The sequence below is a fragment of the Lepidochelys olivacea genome, assembly GCF_965140295.1.
Source record: "Lepidochelys olivacea isolate rLepOli2 genome assembly, chromosome: 3".
Taxonomy (NCBI): domain Eukaryota; kingdom Metazoa; phylum Chordata; order Testudines; family Cheloniidae; genus Lepidochelys; species Lepidochelys olivacea.
The window spans coordinates 155414825-155439663 of record NC_140413.1 but is presented as its reverse complement, the minus strand read 5'-3'; the positions used below and the strand labels follow the sequence as shown (position 1 = coordinate 155439663).

Below are 24839 nucleotides of genomic sequence, written 5' to 3'. Positions count from 1 at the left end.
GCTATCCAAAAATGTCAGCTGGAGAGGTCACTGGAGAGCTATTCTGTGAAATTCCCTTGCACTCCAGGGGATTTGCATTCTGCCTCCAGAGTGGCCCTCCCTTAGCTCACTCTGACACCCCACTTATGGCTGCACTACGCACTGATGCTGCACCCTCTCTAAAGAGCCTAGCAAAGCTGCAGGACCAACCACACATTTAATGATACCTGGCAATGGATTTGCTTAGAGTTCAGTGTTGAGAACAACACAGCAAGACACACCTGATAGTGTTCCCATGCTCGCCTGAAGGAGGGTCCTTTCTGGGCTATAAATAGAAGAAAAACCTGAGTTGATTTTTGTCACATTTCTCAAAAATCAAAATCATGTTACAGCACAGTGCTGATTTCTTCTCAAGAGCTCTGTGTTTCTTCTAACAGCTGATAAAATCACTACACCTGCTCCCCCATCGGAATGGGATCTGTCTCCCCCACTTTCCCTAGATTTTAGTAATGCCACCCGCTGTTGCTGAGTCACAACAGAACACTGATTTCAGGGCTTAATATAAAGGTAAAGGAAGTAGTAATTGTCAACTCTTTACCAACAGTATTTGTTTGTAACTTATCAACCTTATTCCCATCTAACCTAAACCCCTCTGCTAAACATTTACATAAATAGTGTGCGTGCAAGTAGCTGCATTTATGCATGCAAATAAACAATTTCAGTGCCCAGTTGATGCATTTGGCCCTGCAATGGCACACACCAGTGAGTGAGCATGTATGTTTGTACATGCACGGTTAGAAGTATCATTTTTAAATTTTAGTCTAGAATTTTAGCTGGTGTAAACTGGCATAGCTCTAGTGACTGCAATGAAGCTAAATATATTTGCACCAAATGAGGGTCAGACTCTTATTTTACTTCAAATGTAACAACAACCCTGACAAGTGGGAAAACTGTACAAAACATGGCCAAGGAGCACGGTGGATCATTCCAGCATCCGTGGAATGTGGTCTCAAGGTTAGCGCAGGGGACTAGCCATCAGGACTCATGGATTCTATTCTTCACTCTGCTAATGACTCCCCGCATGCCTTTGGGCAAGTCCCTTCCCTGTTTCCCCATCTGTAAGCAGGAGGCGATACCACTAACTATACAGGCTTCATCATAGTTTTTATGAGGCTTACTCAACATTTATAAAACATCTGACATCCTGGGGTAAAAGGTGCTCTTTAAGCAAAAACTATATTGACTAAGAATGAGTAGGGACATAATGACAGGTTTCAGAGTAGCAGCCGTGTTAGTCTGTATTCGCAAAAAGAAAAGGAGGACTTGTGGCACCTTAGAGACTAACCAATTTATTAGAGCATAAGCTTTCGTGAGCTACAGCTCACTTCCTCAGATGCATATCGTGGAAACTGCAGCAGGCTTTATATATACACAGAGAATATGTATATATAAAGCCTGCTGCAGTTTCCACGATATGCATCTGAGGAAGTGAGCTGTAGCTCACGAAAGCTTATGCTCTAATAAATTGGTTAGTCTCTAAGGTGCCACAAGTCCTCCTTTTCTTTTTAGGGACATAATGGCTCAGATTCTAATTTTTCAAAGAAGTCCGCTACCCTGCTCTTGCACACCCAGGCACAAGAACAATTTTGTGGATGGGATGAAAATTGGGTACTCCCTAGAATCTGGTCTTCATCCCTGTCATGTGCAGCTGTGTAAATTGACATCATAGCAGTAGCCAATGCTAACCAATGAAAGTTCACTGTTACCTTTTGAGTAAATCTTCATGATCCATCCTAGAATCTGGGGTCTGTAAATAAGCATGGAACAAGAAAAGTGCTATTAATAAAGCAAATAGTAGACTACCTCTGTCATAGTCCAGTTTTGTATTTCAGATATTCACTGTGGTAAATAGCATTTTTCTCCATTGCATTTTAAATTACAACACATAATTAAGGTTTCCTTATTGCAGTTCGCTTACAGTTTGGAGACCATTTCTTTGGTACATTCTAACGGTGCATTCTATGTATCAAAAGAGTTTTAAAAGATGAAATACCACACTTTTGTATAGCTGAATGAACTGCTTTTTAAACTATACTGAAGTTTCTGTTCGCCCAATCTCTTTCCAACAGGGGACATGATCCAAAGTCCATTTAAGTCATCAAGACTCTGTGAAGTCCACTAGGGACTTAGCTATTAGTATTGATTTTATATGGAAGGTGCCCAGCTTCTACAGTTATGGGAGGCTGTGTACAATCCTAAAATAGATAGATGCCCACTGATTTCAGTGGGCTTTTGGTTGAACCGACACAGACCTAGAGATGTCTCCTTTCCCAAAGGCTGTATGCCTTAAATGCAAACCATTCATACATTTCTTTCTATAGCGTCTCTCACCCATGCCATTCAAGGTATTAACATAAGAAGAGTCTTTTTAATATGGAAGACCATGTGCAGAGATACAAGGGAAGACAGAAGGATTCTTAGTTCTGGTAAAGGAAACTCAAGAGTTAGGGCAGACCAAGTGTCATAATTTCTTCTCAAAAGGGGAGAAATCAGGAGGAATACAGTAATTCTGACTGTTAGAAATTCATGAGTTCTGCAACCCAAAACCTTATAGGAAGTTATGGCAGATAGATGGGTAATACTGAGATGTTTTACAAATACGTATCTCAACTCTGTGAGGCTCTAAGTATTTCCTACAAGATGCTAAGCACAGCCAGCCGCAAAGGGAGTTGAGGATGCACATCACCTCACAGGATTAGACCCTAAAATGTTAAATTGTTTGTGAAACTTCTACAAGTTTGAGATTCCCCCAAATCTTTCTGGTTTCTCCTATCCCCGTTTTCCCCTCTCTGTGCATCTCCAGTTATCCCACAACACACATTCAATATAAATTTCAGGCTGATTAGGGCACAACAAAGAAATTAAGGGATTTCCAGTTCTTAGTGCTGCAGCAATATTGTATTCTGCATCTCAGATTCAACAGGAAGGATAGTTACCCAAATGGACTCCCTCATATTTCAGCAACTGGGATTTCAATCTTGTTTTGAAGCAAAACAAAAAAAACTCACCACCTCCACAAGATCCTTCGCTGTTGATTCTAAAGTATTTAGGAATACAGAGTAGGAAATATATGGTAGTTGTGACAAACAACTTTGTTATTTTGTAGTTATGGGCCTGGGCTACAAAATTCTGATCCAGATATGTATCCAAGCTTCCCTAGCACTCAAGGGAGTTCTGATCAAACATTCCTGTTTAGGTCCAACTCTCTTCCATAGATTTATACTCAAATTCTTAAGGCCAGAAGGGAAAATTATGATCAACTAGTCTAAATGCCTGCATAGAACAGGCCAGAGAATTTCACCCAGGAAAAGCCCACAGTTCTGTGGTTGAACTAGAGCATCCCTTTTAGATAGGCATCCGATCTCAATTTAAAGAATTCACATGATGGAAAATCCACCACATCTCTTGGTAACCTGTTCCAATAGTTATTTACTGATAAAAATTGCACTTCATTTCCAGTTTGAATTTTTCTAGCTTCATCTTCCAGCTATTGGATTTTGTTATGCCTATATTTGCAAAGAGTCCTCTTATCAAATATCTTCTCACTGTGCAAGTGTTTATAGACCCTGATTGCATTTCCTCCTGCATGAAGTCAGTTGGGTACTGATAGAATCAGAGCTATCGTATGGTAAGTGGTTAATATCAGCTACCTCTTGTCTCCATTTACTCGAAACCTTTAAAAACATGTGAAAAGTTTTGAGTCTTGATCACACCACCAGCAAGTACAGACCTTTAGGGCCCACATTCTGCACCATTCAACTCAGCAGGAGTTTTGTTACTGATTTCAACAGAAACGGGACTGAGCTCTTAACGGTGAAGTATTATAGTCAACACACCTTGCTGTTATACTTACAGTTTGCAAAATTCCTATGGCAGCAATTGCTTTAATGTCAGATGGCCTCAGAGTATGAACTGCAGAGATAAATCAAGGTCTTCATGTTAGAAAGATCAGTGGCTTTGAAAAAATAATTACATTCTTCGATGTGAAAACACAGCAGAGTAAATTATAATCATTATTGGCATTTATATTGGGCTTTTCAGCTGGGAGTTTTAAAGCAGCCAAAGTCCGATACTCATTGAATTTCAATGAGATTTGGGTGCCTGACTCTCTTAGCTTCCTTCGGAAATTTCAGCCTTCATCCTCAAAACACTTTGCAAATAACAAAAGATCACACAACAGTCCTGTGAGCTGTTGACATAGGTATCATTATCCCCAATACAGGGATGGAGAAACTGAGGCAGACTTGTAAAGTCACTTGCCCTATTATTACGTCTGGATTAGAACTCAGGAATTCCTAGCTCCCAGACTCAAACTCAGTCCATAACCATGTCTACACTACAAAATTATGTCAACCTAACCTCTGTCAGCATACAGCCACCACAGTTATTAAATCATTTGTGTGCACACACTTGGCTGCTTGTGTCGGCGGTGTGCGTCCTCACCAGGAGCGCTTCTACCAATTGTATTGTCAGCATGGGGCATTGTGGTATGGCTCCTGGAAGCCAGTAACAGTCATCTTAAGCAACTCAATGTCTGTACTGACACTGCATCGACTTTATTACATTGACTGTGACTGTACAGCGCTCAGGGAGGTGGTGTTACTAAATCAGCATAGAGAGGCACTTATATTGGGGGGAGCCAAATTTACATGAAGACACTCCCACAGCTACGTTGACGCAAAGCAGCTTACGTCAACCTAACCTTGTAGTGTGGAGTCAATGTCTCTCTACAAGCTTAGAGGAGGAAAAGCCTCCAAGAGGATGATTTTTAAACACAGACCTGAAGATGCAGGAGAATGAGACAGCTTCTCTAGCTCACATGGAAACTGGAATCTTCTCAGAGGCTGTAACAGCAAACAGATGGGTTCTTTTCTTTTTAACAAGGGAATTTAGGCTAAGGTAAAATGTTGGATCAAGAGGCCTAAAGATCTCTATTCACCAAATGGTTACAGCATGTGACTTAGACTATGATTTAGTCAGAGGTATTTTTAGTAGAAGTCACAGACAGGTCACGGGCAATAACCAAAAAAAGTCACAGCCAGTGACCTGCACATGACTTCTACTAAAAATACCCCTAAATAAATCTTGCGTGCTGAGGGGTGGGGAGTGGCTTGGGGTCCTGCCGTCACCGCTCCTATGGGTGGGGGGTGGCCCGGGGCCTCGCTGCTGCTCCCAGTGCCTGGGGCCACCAGAGCAGTGGCCAGTGCAGCTGGCTCCAGGGCCGCCCCAGCTACTCAGGTGGCCCTGGGGTCAGCACCAGCCGCTGCAGAAGTCCTGGAGGTCCCAGAAAGTCACGGAATCCATTATTTCCATGCCTTCCGTGACAGACTTGCAGCCTTAATCATGGCTAGTGGCAGAATCAGATTCCCCTCATACTGTCCCACCAATATTCACCACCCTTAGAGGCACAGGGATGAAACTAGTACAGAATTCATGGCCCATTCAGTCCAACGTCTCTCTGGGAATGTCTACACTGCAATTAGACACTTGCGTCTGGGCCATGCCAGCTGACTGGGGCTCAGACGAAGGGGTTGTTTAATTGTGGTGTAGACATTCAGGCTGCAGCCCGAGCTCTGGGACCCTCCCACCTTGTAGATTCCTAGAGCCTGGGCTACAGCCCAAGCCTAAACAGCGACACCACAATTAAACTGCACCTTAGCCTGAGTCCCACAAGCCCCAGTCAGCTGGCCTGGGCTAGCCATGGGTTTTTAATTGCAGTGTAGACATACCCTCTGACAACAAGGGATTTTAAGGGGAAAATTACACCCTGCTACAGAATTCTGTAGGATGGTTCCAAAATAAATCTATAGAAATGAGATCCCTCTCTATTAAATTCTATAGCTTTTTAGAGAAATTTCAAGAACCATATTAGTTTCATCCTTTGGAGTAAGCTGTACATTGGGAGTGGTAGGTCCTCAGATTCATTTTTTGTTGACGACCATAAAGTCTGCACAGATGTGATCCCAGTTCATTTTTGCAGGGATTTCCCCAGCCCCCTGGCATGGTTAGTGAGCTGGTGGGTCTAGAGCAGGATTATAGGTTATTCCAATAAGGTGTGCTTACCACTGTGTAAAGGGCCAGCACAAGACCTGTGCAACACCTAAGCCATGTCTGAGGACTTAGGTGGTGCACAGACTTTGTCCCACTCTCTGGACAAAGGCGAGTTTCATCTATAGATATTCTACAGACTTTCAGAAACATAATACCAAGCTATAACTCAAGGATCCATCGAAAGCTGTTTCACACAGCATAAATCTCTTATGCACAAAAAACTAAGTTATAAGAATATTATTAATATTGCAAAGTCCAGTATTCAAAAGTTAGGAAATAGCAGATTTAAGGTTGCCTGCGCAATCTGTCTCACCCTACACGGCTCCCACTCCTAACCTCACTCCCCAAACTCCTCATCCAGACTTAGTTTCCCCACCCCCAAATTCTTCCTGGCTTCTTGTCCCAATTCTCCTCCCTGCTCCCGTCAGATGAGGCTCTTCTCTGTACTGCCTCTATTCCCTCCCCACACTGGTTCCTAGTCCCAGTCTCCTCATCCAGCCAGTGCAGTTTTTTCCCCAGCTCCTTGTCTGATCTCAGTGTTCCGCCCCCAAAGCTAACTGGCTCCCAGTCCTCCTGTTTCCTTCCCCAGCTTCCAGGCCCCGTCTCCCCAGCTCTGGTTTCTAATCCCAGTCTCTCTGCCCAACCACAGTGTTGCACATTGGTGTGATTGAGCCAGTCGCCCAATGACAGGAGAAGCTCCAGCCCTCTTGCAAATGTCATCCCTGTCTGGGGGAAATCCCAGGAGGTGGGGCAAGGGGGAAAACAGCTAGTCAGGGGGGGAAGAGCAGCCAGTAAAAGCTGCTTCAGGAAGCAGACAGCACTTTCCCCTCCCTTCAAGAACCAACATCAGTCTCACAGAAAGGGAGGGAGAGGAGGGAGCCCTGCAGTTCTGTTCTCTCCTTCCCCTGTGAGCAACAGGGATGGCTCCTTTGCTCTTCCCCATTGCCTGCAACACCAAGCCTAAGAAAGAGTTGAGAGGGGGTGAAGATCCCCTGAAACTGCCTCACCCAGGCCTGGCAAGAGGTAGAAAAGCCCTGTACCTGCAGAAGTAGCAGAGGTGAGGCTGGGTGGCAGAACTGATTTGGATTGGGGCAGAATTAATTGCTTGGCAGAGGACAGGCAAATGTGAGGGTGAGAGCTCCGAGGGCCAACATCACCTTACCCAATACATTTGGAAGAGTGGGCAACATTAATTGTCTCACACACGCCCTGTGGGTGGGCAGGGGGAGTTCAAAAATCAAAAGGCAGAACAAAACACAATATAATCTTTTTAAAATAATAATCTCATGGATTTTATGGAGTCTGACGCATGAGTTTTGATCTCTTGAGGTGGGCAATACTGTTAATGATACTTCAGTTAGCATTACCTCCTGCCGAGCCCTCTCTACAGCCACTAGTCTGCAGCCTTGGAGAGCTCAGTCCATGGTAATGCAGCTCCCGAGAGAGCTCTTCTGGCAGGCACACAGGAGAACACTGGCATAGCACAGGGAGCCAGACTTTCTGCTTCCGATGATCTTATGGTTGTGGCAGACCAAAAACACAATACAAACTTTAAAAAAAAAATCTCTTGATTTTTGGGGTCTGACTTGTGATTTTGGAAAATTTGGGGTTAGCAATATTGCAACCAGTCCCAGTCTCTCTCTCTCCTTCCAACTTCTAGTCCCTGTCCCATCACACTCCTTGTCCCACTTACTCCTTTCCCTCTCCCCAGGTCCAGCTTTTGTCCCCTCTGCATTTGAGTTAGATGGCTTCCTCCGCCATGCTGCCTGAGTACCAGCAAAGGGCGGGTCACTGACAGCACAGGAGAGACAGGCTCCCTGCTCCTAGTTCTCCTACCAGGCTGCACCCCACAAGGAAAGTCCTTTTGAGCTCCCAAAGCCCTGGGCAGAAGCATGCTCAATCACTCTGTGTGTAGGAGGGTGGTCACATGCACAGTTCAGTCAGACATAGGAGCTGAGAGAGGTTAGACTGTGCTCAGTGAGGATGGAATCGTCTCAGATTTTAGTTGTTAAGATCTAGTAAGAGCATGTGCAAACTGCATTTTTTTAAAAAAGACTTAATGTCTTGGGTAAATTTGGGTGGATTTGCAAGGGGATGGCAAAAGGGCACATCCCTGATACAAAGGCCACCCCACCTGCCAAATTTCAAGGCCCTGCTCCAAAAGCATGGGGGTGCTGCAGCATTTCAAAGGAAAGGTCTCCATTTTTTAAGACGATAAAACAACATTAAACCTTGTTCCCGGAAATGGCTGAACTATTTTGGCTGAAATCTTGCAGACAAATTTAGCCTAGGGCAAATATGCCGCATTTAAAATCTCAGTCCAAACGAATCAAGATTGGCAGCTGTAAGCAATTACAAACAGGGTCTTACAATGGGAAGTGTAGGGCAACCTTAATAAATTGGTGGTGCTGCTAGCCCTGCCCAAGCTATCTTGGAACTTCTTGACTTTGCAGGGCCTGATCTAGCATTAACGTAACATTAAGAGTATTTATTTATGTTGCATTTAATTCTGCACAGTCAGGTTCGGCCCACAACATTTTGGCACCTGAGGGGGGGAGCTCAAATTATGCTCCCATGCCCACTCGCTTGGGTCCAAACTTTGAAACTCTGGGTCCTAGTGGTGCCCCCGCCACAGTCTGGCACCTGAGGCAACCGCCTCAGTTCACCTCATGGTAAGGCCAGCCCTGTGCACAGTTACTAATAATCCAGACCACAGGGTTCTGTTCTCTCTCTCTCTCTCATTGAGGGGTTACCCACAACAATGTAGCAGGACATCAGGTGGTGGCAGGTATGGTATTGAGAATGGAAAAAACTAAAGCTTTCTTCATGCCAGGGACTTACCTCCAGTTTCTTTTGTTTCTTGAGGTAGTTACTTTCCATCATGGGATGAGCTGCAGTGCCTTGGGAAGGGGATGGGGGTGGAGAAAAATCCAACAATCCATTAGCAATGAATTTCACTCACTCTTTGCTAACATGCATAAACTCCTCAATAGATAGAGATACAATTAAATGTGTCTATTTCTGAAAGGGAGAGAGTTTCACCTCTTCTCTCTCACACAGTTTCCAAAGCTGATCTCCACTCCAGTGCCTGTCACTCTGCACCAAATGTATGCCCTCTGTTTTTAAACATATTGGGCCATAGCTTCTGTGGATGCAATCTGCATAACTATTAAAATAAATGCTGGAAAGCCGTTTACAACAGCTGTGAATCTCATCTCTTAACTTTATGATCTGTGTATATAACAGATCTCATTAGCTTCTGTACCCTTTGTCCTCCCCATAGCCACCACACATTACTTATTGAGATCCCTGCTGTGTTATGCTTGAATTTAATTATAAGTTCCTCAGGCCAGGGACTTTTTTTATTTGATTTGTAAAGTGCAATGAGCACCTAGGGCACTGTATAAATAAATAATTCTCTCATAAGAACATAAATGAGATTTGCGACCCAGAATACATTTCAATGTCTGAGTCAGCCTTTAATTTATATGACATTATGAGATGCCTTTGGTTGTTTATTCCACACACATTTAGAATAGTTAGATTAATATTTCAAACAGGTACATGGTATAACTCCCAAGAAAGGAGTAATTTACATAAGGCTACTCCTTTCACAGTCAGCAAGCAACAGTGTCATCCCATGAGGTTATGGTTAGCCAATGAAAGTTTGCTCTGGTGATGTAATACTTGAAACTTCATCTGCCACTGGAGAGCTTCAATGGATGGAGTTTCTGTGGAGCCAGAGAGTACTGAGGTCCTCCCTCTCCTGACTGAATCTACATTCATTTCCATTTAAATTAATCTCTTTTCTTAATAAAGAACAGTTTATATTCAGAATTTCTCAGAATTCATGTGGCAAGGGATTGAATGGGATACCTGGGTTTGGTTTGCTCTAATGAGATAGGGGTTAGATGCAAAGTTTGAATCTAGATCCACATCTACACTTCCCAACCACTCAAGGGCGTTCAGAACCACCTCTCCTTATGAAGCACTAGTGTAGAGTCAATCTCATGATAATACTTAGCTCTCATATAATGCTTTTCATGCATATATCTTAAGCTGCTTTACCCAGGAGGGTTCCATTTTACAAACGGGGAAACAGAAGTACACAGCAGTGAACTGATTTGCCCAAGAGATTAGGGAATAGAAGTCAGGTGTCTGAACTTCCAAGCCCCTGGATGTTGGTGCCTGTTTTTAGAGTCTTCTTGTGTTTGGCACAATAGCATTTTAGAGTCCAACAGAGAGAGGAAACTCAAGAATTTCCTCTGAATACTTGTGTTTGTCTAGCTATCCATCCATGTTCTTAGACAAATATAAGGGCATTACATGTAAAAGCATGAATTGTTTTATATGACTGACCAATCTTTGTGCAGTTTTCATGTGTTTTACCTATTTTTGGTTCCGTACACACATTTTTGCCATACTTTCTAGAATGTTGGGAGATAACTTTTTTTCTAACAAGTGTGATGCACACCCTTCTTTTTGCCTAGGGGCCCTAACCAAGATCAGGACACTCTAGGTGTTGTGTGCACACACTGTGAGATACAGTCTCTGCCCTGAGCAGCTTACAGTTTAAGTAGATATGACAAAGGAATTATTCTTCTGCCCATTTTGCAGATGAGGAACCAAAACACAGAGACGTTAAGGCCTACATTCACAAAGGTACAAGGATTATGTATAGTCTGACCTTTTGGTGCTGTTCTTCCCTCCAGGAAACTTCAGTACACCAACTGAATGAGACCTGGGAGGTCAGTCTCCAGAAAGATACAAACACACCATACACTATCATCACCATCACATTTACCTAAGATGATCAACAATAACCATGCCATGTGTGCCATCCAGAGTCATACATGCAGATTGTACCATTCATCTTTCTGCTTTGAAAGCGTCTGCTTTTCACTTGATCTTTGCACTTCAACCATTAGAAAAATATCAGCTTCCACACATTTTCTAACAAGACTTTTCAATGTCCAAAGACCTTACCTTTCAAAGATAGCAGCCAAAGAAAGAACAGCTCTGATAGAAGCTTCATGGTTAGCTATTTGAGAAATGAATATTCTAGGAGAGATGTCACTTAGGCTTTATGGGGAGGTGGAGGGGTTGTCAGCAATGAAAATGTCTTTCCTTCCTCCTGCTTTTATACTTCAGCAAACTGCTAACTTAGCAGCCATAAACTTTATTGGCTTCCTCACTTTTGTAAACCCAGCCTTTGAATTAAAGTGATAACGATAATATTTCAGTGCTGTACTTCAAAAAAATAAAGACGTGTGCTGTATGTTATACATGATTGCATCTGGAAGTTAAAGTAAGGGGGAGCAAGTCGGGAGGAGTACTGCTACTCCTCCTCTACTAAAAGCCCAGGGAGAGTTGCCCAGTCTCTTGACGCAGCGCTCATCCTCAGTTCACCCCCTCCCAGGCAAGTGCAGTGGTTGATACCCCACCTGTGTCACTGAATCAAGTAGCTCACTCTCTCAGTCTGCAGGTACAAGAAATAAACTATACTCTTATCTGTGTTACCCTGAAAGGTTCCTGGTGACAATATAAAACCATAAGAATGCTGCATGTACCACCAAAAGCAAGGGATCATAATATGTACAGCTTGGGTATGTTTTAGTCATTGAATCCAATATGTGGGTACTATGGTTGGAACTAACATTTGTTAAATAACAAATACCATACCAAATAACAATACCGCTTACTCCTACATGTTAAAAGCACATTCATGGCAGACAGTTAAAACCATATATAAATCTTTGTAGTTCTATCACTCACCCAATGCATGAATATTGTTATGCTTAAAGGTACTGCATAAATCACAAATCTCTTGGAGATCGGGTGTGAACACATCCTTCATAACATATCTGTCAGGATGAATTAATAAGGAGCCCCTGTCGCCCCTGCCAAACACTCACCCCTAAGCCAAAAGGGAGTTGTGAACCTTCCCAGGAGTTTGGACTGAGGGGGATTCACTAACTGTTGTGACCAGCGTGAGAGAGAACGCACAGAAGAACAGAGAAGAAGGGAGAGGCAAGCAACCCAAGCAGGAACCTGTAAGTACAGTGTGATCCTGTAAAGACCTAGAGAGAGAAAGAGACAGGTTTGGTGTTGTCTATAGAGACTTGTGGGCTGCAAGCAGGCCCAACCTTAAGGAAAATGGCACCCTGGTCGAACTTGTATTTTGATGCCCTCTCCTTTCCCCCCCATCACCCCAGGCCCCCTGGGTTTCTCCCACCCCACCACCTTTGGGCCCTGCTGCCTCCCCTAGTGTTTAATTGTATTGAAAGAGATGCCAGAGCTCAGCCCTGGCACAAATTAAGCACTGGCAAGGCAACATGATACTGGTGGGTGCTGGAGGGGGGCCCAGCTCTGAAGGCACCGCCACCACCCCCAGCAGTGCAGAAGTAAGGGTGGCATGGTATATGGTGTATTGCCACCCTTACTTCTGCGCTGCTGTAGTGGCTTGTGGTGCCCGGTGCTTAGCATGTGGCTCAGCCCTCTGGCCACTCCTAGCTCGCCAGGGATGCCTCTTCAGATTTTGGTGGGGGAGGGAGGAGGCAAACTTTTACTGTGATTCCAGGGGATACTGAGGCACCCAAAAACTCTAGGGTTTGTTTTTTTTTGCAGATAACTTAGAAATTAGCTATTGATTTCACCATACACACTCAAATCCACAACCATATTTCCATCAGTAATAATTAATATTTGCAGATAGGGAAAGCAAGAAAAATGTGGCTTGAGAACTTGTTAGAGTCAAAATTCAGTGAAATATACTTCTGAATTGGGCTTGTTACAAATGGACTAGTGAATGAATTGTTAAATCAACTAATCATTTCTGGTTCTAGGATATTCATTTTGTATGTCTTTGACGTGCGATATTGACACTTAGTGGTTTTTGCAGTATTGTTGTAACCATGTTGATATCAGGATATGAGAGCCACAAGGTGAGTGAGGTAATATCTTTAATTGGACCAACTTTGGTTGGTGAAAGAGACAAGCTTGCGAACCCCACAGAGCTCTTCTCCTGGTCTGTGGAGCTCAAAAGGGCTTCTCTCTTTCACCAACCAAAGTTGGTCAAAAGAAAGTTATTACCTCACCCCCCTTGTCTCTCTGTTTGTGTTTTAACAGCTTTAAAGCTTGAACTCTTTGACTCTCAACTTCTATTGTCATTAAAAAATTATCTGGCCTCCCCCATAATTTCCCACAACTGAAAAGTAAAAATTATAAAAATACTAAAAAGCTTAAAAATAAACAATTGATATTACATATCAAAGTTATAAAAAATAAAAATTGCCTTATAGCAAGTCTATTTATAAGCCACCAGAGCAGCAGGGTTGAAGTGGGGGGAGGGATAAGGAGAGGAGATGTGGCAGAGCCAATCCACACATTTTCCTCACACTAACAGCAGGAACCCCAGGGACTTCCAGGGGATGAATGAGGTTGCAGAATATGGGATTAAGTCAGAGATGGGAGTAAAGAAATGAAGTACGTGGTGTCAGCCTACCTGCTATGACCTCCTTGAAACCCACTTACCTTTCATTCAATCCCTGATTGCTTATCCACACCCTCAGGTTCTTTTTTTTTTAACTTTCTGTTTCCAGTACTTGTACTTAGCAGTATACTGAAATTCCCTGGGGCAGGGCCTTGCTTAAGCTGCTGGGCAAAGTGCTATGCACATTTCTATATTGCATCAAGAATAAGGAAACTCCTTGGTTAATCTGCCATTAAAACTAAACTACAGAATCACTGTGTTGGGAACATCCCTGGGACAGGACACAGCGCAGTGAGCCAGCATGCTACTCCCTTACCCACTGTGGTCCCCACTCCCACTCCTGTTCAGATGCGGGGGAGGCACATGGGGGAGCTGATCTCACGCTCATCTCTCCTGTGCACCCACCTGCCTGACTTTGGGGAGGCAGCCCCTGGGACCAAGGGAGTGAAGCTACTGAGCCAGGGGAGCAGGGAGGACCCTCACCTGCTGATGCGGTGCAATTTGAAGATTTTCCCCCAACAGCTCAAGTCATGCCCTCTGCCCCCAGGCAGCCCTCCCCCTAACCCTCAGTTGCCCTATGGGAAAGCAGCTGTTCCAACCCTACCTCTCCCTGCCGCGCTGAAGCAGCAGCTCTTCCCTACTGCTCCCAGCCATTTGGTGCATGTGCTGTTGGTTCACCTCTCCCGGTCCCGGGCTTCAGCAAGCAGGAGAGGGAGGGCGAGGGCTCAGCAGGGAAACCCTGGCAGAAAACTGGGGGGGGGGGGAGGGAGGATGTGACCCTGCATGGCCCTCCATGTGTCCCCTCTCTGCAAGGAAGGGATGGATGGGAGCAGGCTGCAGCAGCGCCCCCGGTTCGTGTGGTGCTCACCTGTGCAGAGTTAAGTGTGCGCTCCTTCCGGCAGTGCCAGGGGAAAGAGCAAGCCCTTTCCTGGACAAGTGGGGCTCTTAAGGGAAGATGGGGGTGGGCCTGCTACAGTAACACACAAACTAGATAGCAGGAAGGCTGCTCCAAGCCCCCAGCCGGGACATATAGAGATAAGCTGCTGGCGCACACATCCCTTCTCCTCCTCAGTCAGCCACCCACCCCAGACATCAGATCAGGAGCCTTTCAGCACAGCTCTGCCCACTCCCCATGGCTTCTAACGCAGGGGGCCCTCTGTCCCAGGAGAGTGGGGAGCCCTGGGCAGCTGCTGCTGCTCCTACCTGGAGGAGTTACCTGAGTGCCTAGTCAAGCTGCGGATTGAGGCCTCCTTCTCCAGCTATGTGTGTTTTTATCTCCCTGGCGCTGGCCAGGCTGGCTGGCTGACTGCTTCCTTAAGCCCAGCTGGCTCTCGGTCCGCAGGTCACGTCATGTGGGAGGTATCAAATGCACCCCCCTCAGTTCATCACACTGGGCAAACTGCCCTGTTTGCCTTGGTCAAAGGCCAGCCCTGGCTGTAAGCTAAAAAAAACTCCTTTGGTCTTGGTTTCTTCCACATTCAGACACACAAAGAATGTACAGAGTTCTGTGTGCAAACAAAATTGCTTCAAAGCAATACTGCACCACCACCAATTTCCACTCCCAACCGGAACAATCTCCTAGACTCAGAATTTTTGGCTAACCGCTCGACCCAAAAGAGGTAACATTATTATAATACACCATAATGGTAGATGTGTGAAGCACTTTACAGGCAAATAAAGAAGTCCACGTCTCTGCTAAGGCTTAAAATCTCCTGGGCCTAGTGGCACATGAGGCCACCCATTTTCCCCCCACTGCTGACTGCACAGAGCAAGATGTTTGTCTCCGTAAGGACAGCATCCTTTCAATTATCCTGCAGCAGGTCACTCTGTCTCCTTCACAGCCTATCTTCCCTCCAGGTGGAATCCAAACTAAGACATACCTAGCACTTCCACCACGGGATAGCCTGATGACAGGACCAAACCTTCATAGCTATCTCTGTCTGATGACTGAGTCCACAGCCTGCTGACCTGTGCACACAACACTGCCACATTGGTGACATGATCTCTCCAATGAATTCCCAAGATCCTTCTCAAATAACACCGGTGAAGAGCCCTCGGCGTCCTGCTGTGCATGCCACTACCTCCCACGTTGCCGAGGCACACAGTAATGTTGGTAAGACAACAGCATTGTACAATCTGCTAAGAACTTGGGGCTAGATCCACTAAGACGACTTACGTGGTACCAAGTATCAGAGGGGGTCGCCGTATTAGTCCATATCCACAAAAACAACCAGGAGTCCGGTGGCACCTTAAAGATGCATGGATGTCTCCAGGCATCTGAAGAAGTGGGGTTTTTTACCCACGAAAGCTTATGCCCAAATAAATCAGTTCATCTTTAAGGTGCCACCGGACTCCCCGTTGTTTTTAAAGAAGATTTAGACATTCCACTGTTGAGTAGCACCTAAGCTAGGCCTGTTATGAGAGTGGTTGCCTCCCCACTCCATTACAGTCAATAGCCTAATGGTGAGGGCACTCTCCTGAAAAGTGGGAAACTTGGGTTTAAGTCCCTGCTCCAAATTAGGCAAAGTGAGGATTCACACCTGGGTCTCCCACATCCCAGGGTGGTGTGCTAACCACCGGGCTATTGGCTATATTAGAAAATATACATTTGCTCCCAGTTGTATTTTTTTGCAGAGCACAGGGACTGGGTACACCTACCAGACCCAGTTCCACACCTAGTTTGTGAATGCCATGGCGGGGCTTAGATGTGAGATAGGATGCTGAGCTGATCAGCAGAATCAGGACAGTTTGGCGCATCTGCAACTGTGGAATTTAGGTGCCCACTGAGTTAGGAAGCAGCTGAGCAGGAGAGTTGAGGATCTCAGTGGTGTTTAAATGTTGGACTTAGGCACCTGACTCCCTTTGCAGATCCCCTTAGCCTATGTGCAGAACCAGCAGCCATTTTGTTCTCAGAATTGTTACAGATAAGACAAACAAACTGTGCTCTCTCCTAGAAACTTTACTTTTGTACTTTCATATTGCTGTTGTCCTCAGTCTAAAACAAGTCACATTCAGTTGGAAGAACGTTGTTGGTCTTATTGTGTGGGGAAGAAACAGCACAACTGTTTAACCCACCAAAAAAGAAGCTCACATTATTTTGTATTGTTGAAATGCCTCTGAGAAGAATGGTGATTGATGAGAGGGATTTGAACCAAGAGAGGGTGGTTGATTGGTACATGGGCAATGGAAGACTATCCCAAGCATAAAAGGCAGCATGGGGAAAGGTAGGAGAATGAGGAGCCAAGAAAGATTTGTTTGATCTTTTACAAATTCTTTCCTTCTTCAGATCAAGTTGTTTTGAGACCTGTTTTACTGCAATAGGGAATCACACTTATTTTTGCTATGTCATTTTCAGAGTGACAGTACATGGCATTAGAATTTATGGTGTCCTTTGTTCATAGTATATCATGTAATTACATTTTATAGATTAACTTCCGCAGTAATACAGGGTATCATCAATGTTCATAGCAATGAAATACAAGACCATAAAAATGTCTATGAATGATTAACCCATTGTATGCCAAGGATAGCTGTACAAACCTCCTCTTAAAAGTTGGTTTGGCTGGCAATTTGTTAAAATGTCAAGTTTCTGAGAGGTAAACTAAATATAGTTGCCCTGGTGTGTGAACCACAGTAAATGATGTCAGTTATCCTAAACAGCCTATCATTTAAACATTGCTGTCTATTCTGGTCAGATTATTTCCAAGTTTAGCAAGTAAGTTTTGCAGCCTCATCTTGGCCTTACTTTATTTAGATTGTTTGTGGAAATTATAGTGAAAGGTACGCCTTGGAGAACGAAGCGTACCCTAGAAGAGGTACAATGCAGGTTATGTCTCCACTGCAATCAGAAGTGTGACTGCAGCACATGTAGATATAAGCAAGCTAGCTTTGCTCTAGCTAGCTCCAATAATAATAGCAGTAAAGCCATAGCAGCACGCACTGTACTAGCTGGGATCCTCTGTAAGTACTCAAGCAGTTAGCCTATGCTGCCACAGCTTCACTGCTATCATTCTTTAGGCTATACAGATTGAAGCTAGGCTGTATATGTCTACACATTCTGCAGTCACTCTTCTGATTGCAGTGGAGACATACACTGCTTCCATCTCTGGGCAAGCCAAAGAGCTTCCACCCAGCTCACAGGGCCATTTCTGGTTGTGAGAGGGGAATTCTCTCTCCCAGATATCTTAGCTACTTACATGCCCCCGCATTGCCATAATATCTGAGTGCCTCCCAGTCTTCAATATATCTATCCTCAGAACACCCATGCGAGGCAGGGCAGTGTTATTATCCCCAGATGGGGAACTGAGGCACAGAGAGGCTAAGTGACTTTCCCCAAGGTCACTCTGGACATCTATGGTGGAACAGGAACTTTAACCCAGGTCTCCCAACTTCTAGGCCAATACCCTAACCACTGGACCTCTTCCTCTCACTTCAGTCCACGTGCTCCCACTCAGTCTTGGGGGGGGTGTCTCAGAGACTGCCACACATGTTAGACCTCGTTCCCATTTACACTAAGGTCCCTTTTACGCCATTCTAGCAGTACAAAGGTCTTCCCAACCCAGTCCACCCCTGGAAGGGCTCCAGTGTGTTGTAAGTGAACCCAGCTGCTGGGTCCGCTATGCTGCTAAGCCTGCTGGGTCTGGGAAGTGGCTGATCACTGTTCCTAACTCTGGGTCTCTCAGGCACATTCCCAGTGCAGACCCTGTGTCCAACACCCTTCTTGGGCCATGGGATCCCACAGTCCAGCCACCTTAAGCCACTGCTTCTGCCCTCCCAAACTCCCAGTTGCTTAGATATATTTTTACCAGAGTCTGTCTGGCTATGGGAGCTCTGTTTTCTAGTTAAACTCTTCAGGGACAACATGGCAGGAACACAGATTAGTAACGGACTATCTTACTTTATTCCTGAAACCCCTAGAGAGTTCTAGACCTGTGAAGAATAACAAAACCATGAACACAACCCCCTGAGTCTGAGCTAACCCCTTCAGTAAGTCCTGGTTTGGTCAGTGTCCATAGGTTAAGCAGTCCTTCCTGACTTCTTCTTGTGTTTGGTGGTCATCTGGTCCTCTTGCTCATATTCACTCCCCACTACCACTTAAATACAACCTCTGTCCCTTTTGGCCTATGTGCTCCAGCTGAGAAATTCCAGCCCTTTCCTCCAGACAGGCTTCTGTGGAGAGAGTCCATTATCCCACGGCAATGGGCCAGTGGTTGAGAGACAATCCAAGCTGAGATTGCTCTGTGATGGCTTCTCAGCCAGTCAATCAACTAGGAGCCAAACCCTTAATACAAAACAGATATTGTAATCCAAAATTGAGGTTACACTTCAAAATGAAGGTTACAATCCAAGATGCAGTTCAGTTTGATAGACATATCTTGCTCTGTTACAAAACATTTAATTATAACCTATTCCCCTTAAAGGCCCCTTTTCACTGCCAGAGTAGTGCAAAGAGAGTGCTAAGTGTAAATGAGACTCAGGCCAAGTGTGTTCTTTGAATGGGTCCATGTGTCACTAGGAAGTAGGCCAACACCAAATAGGTCTCATTATTAGTTCCCTTCATGAGCTGTGTGTACTTAAAATCCCATCAGAAAGGGACCACCATTGCACACAAAGTGCCAGCAGTTGAAAGGCAGGGAGGGCATTCATGGATTTTACAAAAAATGCCACCACAAGGTTAACAAGTCATCCGCAAAAGCTAAACGTTCTGTCGACAGTTGTGGGAGGGAAGAAAAATATGTACAGCTTGTTGTTTCCATCAAATGGTGGAATCAGGGTGTACCTCAGCACCTGCCCTGTAACCATGGCTACTTCTGTGCTGTGCAGCTTTGGCTCAGAGGCCTGCCACCTGTAGCATGCTCACAGCACAATGGCCTCCCCATGGCGTCCACTAGCCTGGTTACTCCTTGCAGCGTGACACCAACTCCCCACCAGTCGCATCTTCCCAAAACCGTCTCCCTGGTAGTGCCCAGTCCCTAAGTCACTGAAGTGCTTTTGAAACATGTTATCATCTGTACCTTGGTTCCCCATCTGTGGGGACAACAGCACTGCCCTACCTCAGAATGGGAATGGGAAGATAAATCCATTAAAGACTGTGAGGTGCTTAGGTCATGGGGCCATATAAGTACTGAGATAGATAGATTAATTGCATGCCCACCAGTTTCAGTGCCTTTTCCCCCTCTTGTAATAGAAAGTCAATATGTTTTTCCCTTTTACCTCTACCATGTATTTCACGGGTCCCCACTACCTTGCTGATAACACCCTCCCCTCACTTTTGAGTGCTTACATAGAATGCCCATCTTGCATGCAGAATGTTAGTTTTGGGCATGCTATTATGATTTGTATGACAGTAGTGCCTGTGTGCAGGGCCCTAATTTTGAAACAAAAGAATATTCATTACTACTACTGACAGGTCATAATACGACATAATCGTTGACCTATTTTATTTTTATTTTATTTGTAAAATCATTAAAAGCAGCTGCTACTTAGTAGTGATTGACATATCGTCCTCCCCGCTCCAGAGCGGTCTCCTGTTTGTGGTGTAATGAAGTGGTCTGACACTGCAAAAAGCATCAAAATAAAAAGTATTAAAAATAAAATAAAACTAGACTATTTCAACTATTAGATCCTATTATACACTACTACTACTGACAGGTCATGAAATAGTGTAAATATGTAACAAGGAAAAAAGCCATAACAAAAATTCAAAACAAAATTATTTAAATTCCAGAACAAAAATGGTCTAAAACCAAACATTTTCAGACATTCCATTTCACAGGAAATTTCAAAAATATCTGCTTTCATTCTGATTCGGAACAAAAGCAAAAAAACTGAAATGGTGGCACTCCTAGTCCTGGCTAAATGGAAATTCCAAGTTTCAACCAGCTCGCGCTGTGAGTAAGAGGCTTCCTGGGATCCTTGTTGGGCTCACTGACTAGGAGGCAACATAACTGTGTACATTAAGCCAGTGTATTATATCAGCACAACAGGAGAGTTATTGCAGAAGCAGAGGGTAGGCTTGTTTTGCACCTGTTTTGCAGACACAACTGGTCTGGGTGTGTGCCTCAGCTGCTTCAAAGCCTACAGTCTACTCCTGATTGGGTATTTTATACCTCTTTGTTATGAAAACCTTTTCCTTTATCATCATTCTGTCTGTTGCACTAACACATACAATGGGCTAAGTGCTGTAACACTGTGAGCCACTCACAGGACAAAATCACCCTATCTCAACATAGCAACAGTTTTAATCTTTGCACCACAACATTGTGTCAGTGCCTGACAATGTGATGCCACATACTGGGGGTAAATCCAGTGACCACAATGTGTCCCTGGATGATTTGTAAACAGCAGAACCCAGGATTGAGAGATCCCATGCAAGTGATAAGTGATGCACTTTGATCCAAGGAAAGACGGGGGTATTCAACCTCATGCATGAACCCTCAGCAGCAACCAGGAGGGGCTAATAATTTACTTAGGTGAAGAGACATTTGAAAGGACACTGCTACCATCTGCTGGAGGTAATAGGAATGCTCTATGGGAACTGAAGGAGTCAAGAATTGTCCAGCCATTGCAAAATGGTGTAGAATAGAACCACTCGGCAGAGTTGCCAACTCTCATGATTTTATCATGAGTCTTGAAAAACGTGGTGGTTAAAGGACTATAGGAGAATCCCAGTGACCACTGAAAAGAAAAAGTTTCTAAAGCTCATGGCTGCAGAGAAAAAGCTTGAAAGGGCTCAAAAATCAGAAGGCAAATAAAAAGAATCCAACTTTATTCTTTTTCAAGTCTCATGGTTTCTGAGGGCTTGGCTCGTGACTTTTGAACACTCAGGGTTGGCAATATCGCAACAGTTACTGGGCGCCACGGAAAAAAAGCCACCCCTACCATTATTTATAGGGGACTCACGCCCTCCTCCTCCTCCCAAGACCTCCACAGCTCCCCATCATTGGCCTGGAACAGTTAAGCTCAACCCTCAGCGCCAGTTTTAATGAGCAAGTGAAACTAAACAGAAAAACCCACAGGTGTAGAAACCGGCTGCTTTGGCTAGGGCCTCACACCATTTAGACACTGATTTAAGGGGTGAGGCTAGTCCTGGAGGAATGCATAGTGCAGCCTTTTGTCATGTACCAGGTGCTGTCTCAGAGCAAGCTTCCTCCTTCACCCACTGGATGCTCATCTGCCCTCTGTAGGACCTGCTACTAGTCAAGAGACCCTTTACACGCTCCCTTCAGCGACTGCAGCTTCTGCAGTCATGGGAGAGCCAGGAGTACCTCAGCATTCAAAGCTGGAGCCTCTCCTAATTGCCTTTTTGAGCTGCTTCTAAGCCTGATATATTTGTCCCAGAGGAAAAACTTGCCAACAAGAACAAATCTGACTCTTGGAAGGCTCCGATGGGGCATTCGGCATGAGGAGACATCCTGTGTCAGGAGCCTCCACTCTCTCCCCTGCCACTGGGCGCTGTCCCTTGTGTGAGGAGCCTGAAGCAGCACGCCCAACGTGCTCCAATAGGGAAATAAGGGGGTCACAGAGATTTCAGTCGATGGGAAAAGTTAATTAATTCCCCTCTCTCCACTTCTCCTTTTCCCTTTGTGGAGCTGTTCATAATTCATCATGTGATGCAAAGGCAGGGGTTTCAGGAGCCTGAGCCCAGATGGAATTGATGGAATTGTAAACCTTGTGCAATGAGACATGTCCCCTGCCACACCATGCACACAGAGAGTCTATTTCAGTGGGGCTCAGAGACCCTTTCAGAGTCACACAAGTACAGAAAATCTCAAGGGCTGAAATTGTCCCCTCCACTTATGGGAACAGAAGGAGCCCAGTTCGTCTGGAACTCCCCCTGGGGGTGTGGGACGGGGAGTGCTGCCTCGGCAATATTGTTCGCTCTTCCCTGGGATCCAGCAGATGCTCAGCTACGGGTGCTGTGACAGACAGCCATCTCTCCGACACCCCCCGTAGCACAGCGTGGGCCTGCAGCTGCACTGCCCTCCGTGTCCCTTGTCCGCCTCTTGTAAGAAGCCACTCCCAGGCCAGAATACTTTAAACTGAGATTTCCCCTGTGAGGGATCTCATTTGTTAAGTCTCGTATGTCACATTAGTCAAGTCCAACCTTTGTTCTCTTCCTTCTGGAGTCAGTAGGGATAACGCACGCAGGAGTCCCACGGCTCGCCTTCCCAGGCTCTGGACTGATAACTCAAGCCAGTTATAGTGCTCCGTCAGCAAGGTGGCCCCTTTCTACTCTCTCTGATCCCCCCTGCGCTGGAGGAGGTCAGCAGGCCTCCTCCAAGCTGGCTACCCTCTCTCTCATTCTTTAGCCTTTTGGAAGCTTCTCTTTTACCACGGGGTCTAGTAAAAGAGAAGCTCCATGACCTACCTGTCATGAGACAGTGATACCGTTCCCCACCTGGGGAGTAGAGCTGAGTGAGGCACAGGTGGGGCTGCACCCATAACCTCTTAAAGGGGCCAGTCACCTTATGACATGCACAGACTACTCTGTGTGAAGGCCCAGGAAGTAGCAGAACCCAGGGATCCCAGGCAGCAGTCTGACTGTGGGTGCATTCTGAGAAGCTGGTTATTTGAGGGTTTGTGGGCAGGGAAAAGGCAGGGACCAAGCAGTTTCCACGGCATCATCCCCCACTGGCCTCTCAGATATCTAATTGGCCATTAATGACAATACTATTAATGATACTTCAAGCATCATTACTTCTTTCTGAGTCCTCTCTGCAGCCTCGGAGGACTCAGCCTCTGGTAATAAAGCTTTTGAGAGAACCATGTTGGCAGACAGGAAGGAGACCAATGGCATAGCACAAGGAGCCAGTCTTTCTGCCTCTGATGATCTTATAGTTATGGCACCGGAGAGGGCACAGGAGATCTAGGGTCCCTTCTTGTCTGCGCTCAGACTTCCCGTATGACCTTGAGCATGTTACTTGCTCTCTATGTGCTTCAGTTCCCGATCTATAAAACGGGGATAGACTTCCTTTCTCCCACGCTTTGTCTGCCTTGACTGTTTAGATTGCAAGCTCTTCAGAGCAGGGCCAGCCTTAGGGGTGAGCCACCCGGGGCATCTTGATCAACAGGTGTGCACTGCTGGTGTAGAGTCAGAAGTTGCTACCAGCTGGAAGGGGAGTCCCGCATTGGGGGCAGAGGACCATGGGTGGGAGGGAGGCAAGCCGTGACTGCTCCCCACCACAACGTTCTGGGAGCTGTGGCAGAGGGGGGCGGAGGCAGGAGCAAGGAGCAAGGAGCAACACCAAGTGCACCATGCATCCAGGTCACTTTCTCCACTTGGGTGGCTACTCTCCTATCCTCCCCTTACACAGCCCTGGTGGGGAAAGTGACCAGGAGGCAGGAAGCCCTGATGTCACTCCCCTTGCTCCCCCCCCACACAGCATCTAGGGGTGTATGAAGAAGCAGCATTCGAGGGGGGGAGCAAGTATCAATGCCAGCTGCTCTGTGCATCCAGTTTCCCAATGTGGGTGCAGGAGGGGAGTGCAGGCATGGGGGCACAGTGCATGGGTTATGGGCAAAAGGGGGTGGGGAGCCTGAGGAGCCCATGGGGGCCCAGGAAATGGGGAGCGCCCACAGGGGCAGGAGCAATGGGGGGGGGACCACACCCATGGGGGCTAGAGGCACCAAAATACAAGTTTGCCCAGAGCACCATTTTCCCTAAGGCCGGCCTTGCAGAGTAGGGTCTGTTTCTTACTCTGTGTATATGCAGTGCTTAACACAACGGGGACCTGTTCTCCCTCAGAGCCCCTGGGCACTGGTGTGACAGCAGTAATGGGTTGAAAGGCCCCTAAAGCCCCTCCCCCCTGAGAAGGCAATTACTTAGTAACTCCATGGGTTCAGCCTGTCTGGATGCTGTCTTCTCCGAGACTGGCTAGAACAGCTAGCCACACTTCAGGAACCTCCTGGGTCACCATAGTTCCCCTCAGTGCTGGGCAAAAACAGCAGTCTCCAACTCTGTCGGCCTAGGTTACATGGGCCACCCACATAGGGTGACTAGCTGTCCTGATTTTATAGGGACAGTTCCGATATTCAGGGCTTTTTCTTATATAGGTGCCTATTACCCCTCACCCCCATCCCAATTTTTCACACTTGCTATCTGGTCAAGCTACACCCACAGCAGTGTCACATTCCTTTCACCTCACTCATGAGAAACACGTGGCCCCTGGGCGCCAGGCTGTGGACAGAATGCTGGGTGAGGAAATGCTCCCTCACAAATGGTGCTGCACAGGGGCCAGCTGACCTTGCTGAACTC

General features: G+C 45.8%; 1 protein-coding gene across 1 annotated transcript in view; it reads right to left on the bottom strand.

Annotated features, from left to right (window-relative positions):
- PLB1 (phospholipase B1) overlaps window positions 1–14887 on the bottom strand; it is a 117849-nt gene extending 102962 nt beyond the window's left edge. The window contains exons 1-6 of the mRNA XM_084623038.1: window positions 14799–14887; window positions 8932–8990; window positions 4820–4883; window positions 3893–3951; window positions 1746–1786; window positions 261–304 (exon numbers count right to left, since the gene is read on the bottom strand). Of these exons, the coding sequence (XP_084479164.1) occupies window positions 261–304; window positions 1746–1786; window positions 3893–3951; window positions 4820–4883; window positions 8932–8973 (250 nt within the window). The 5' untranslated portion in view covers window positions 8974–8990; window positions 14799–14887. The remainder of the gene's footprint in view (window positions 1–260; window positions 305–1745; window positions 1787–3892; window positions 3952–4819; window positions 4884–8931; window positions 8991–14798) is intronic.
- Window positions 14888–24839: the final 9952 nt, after the last annotated feature.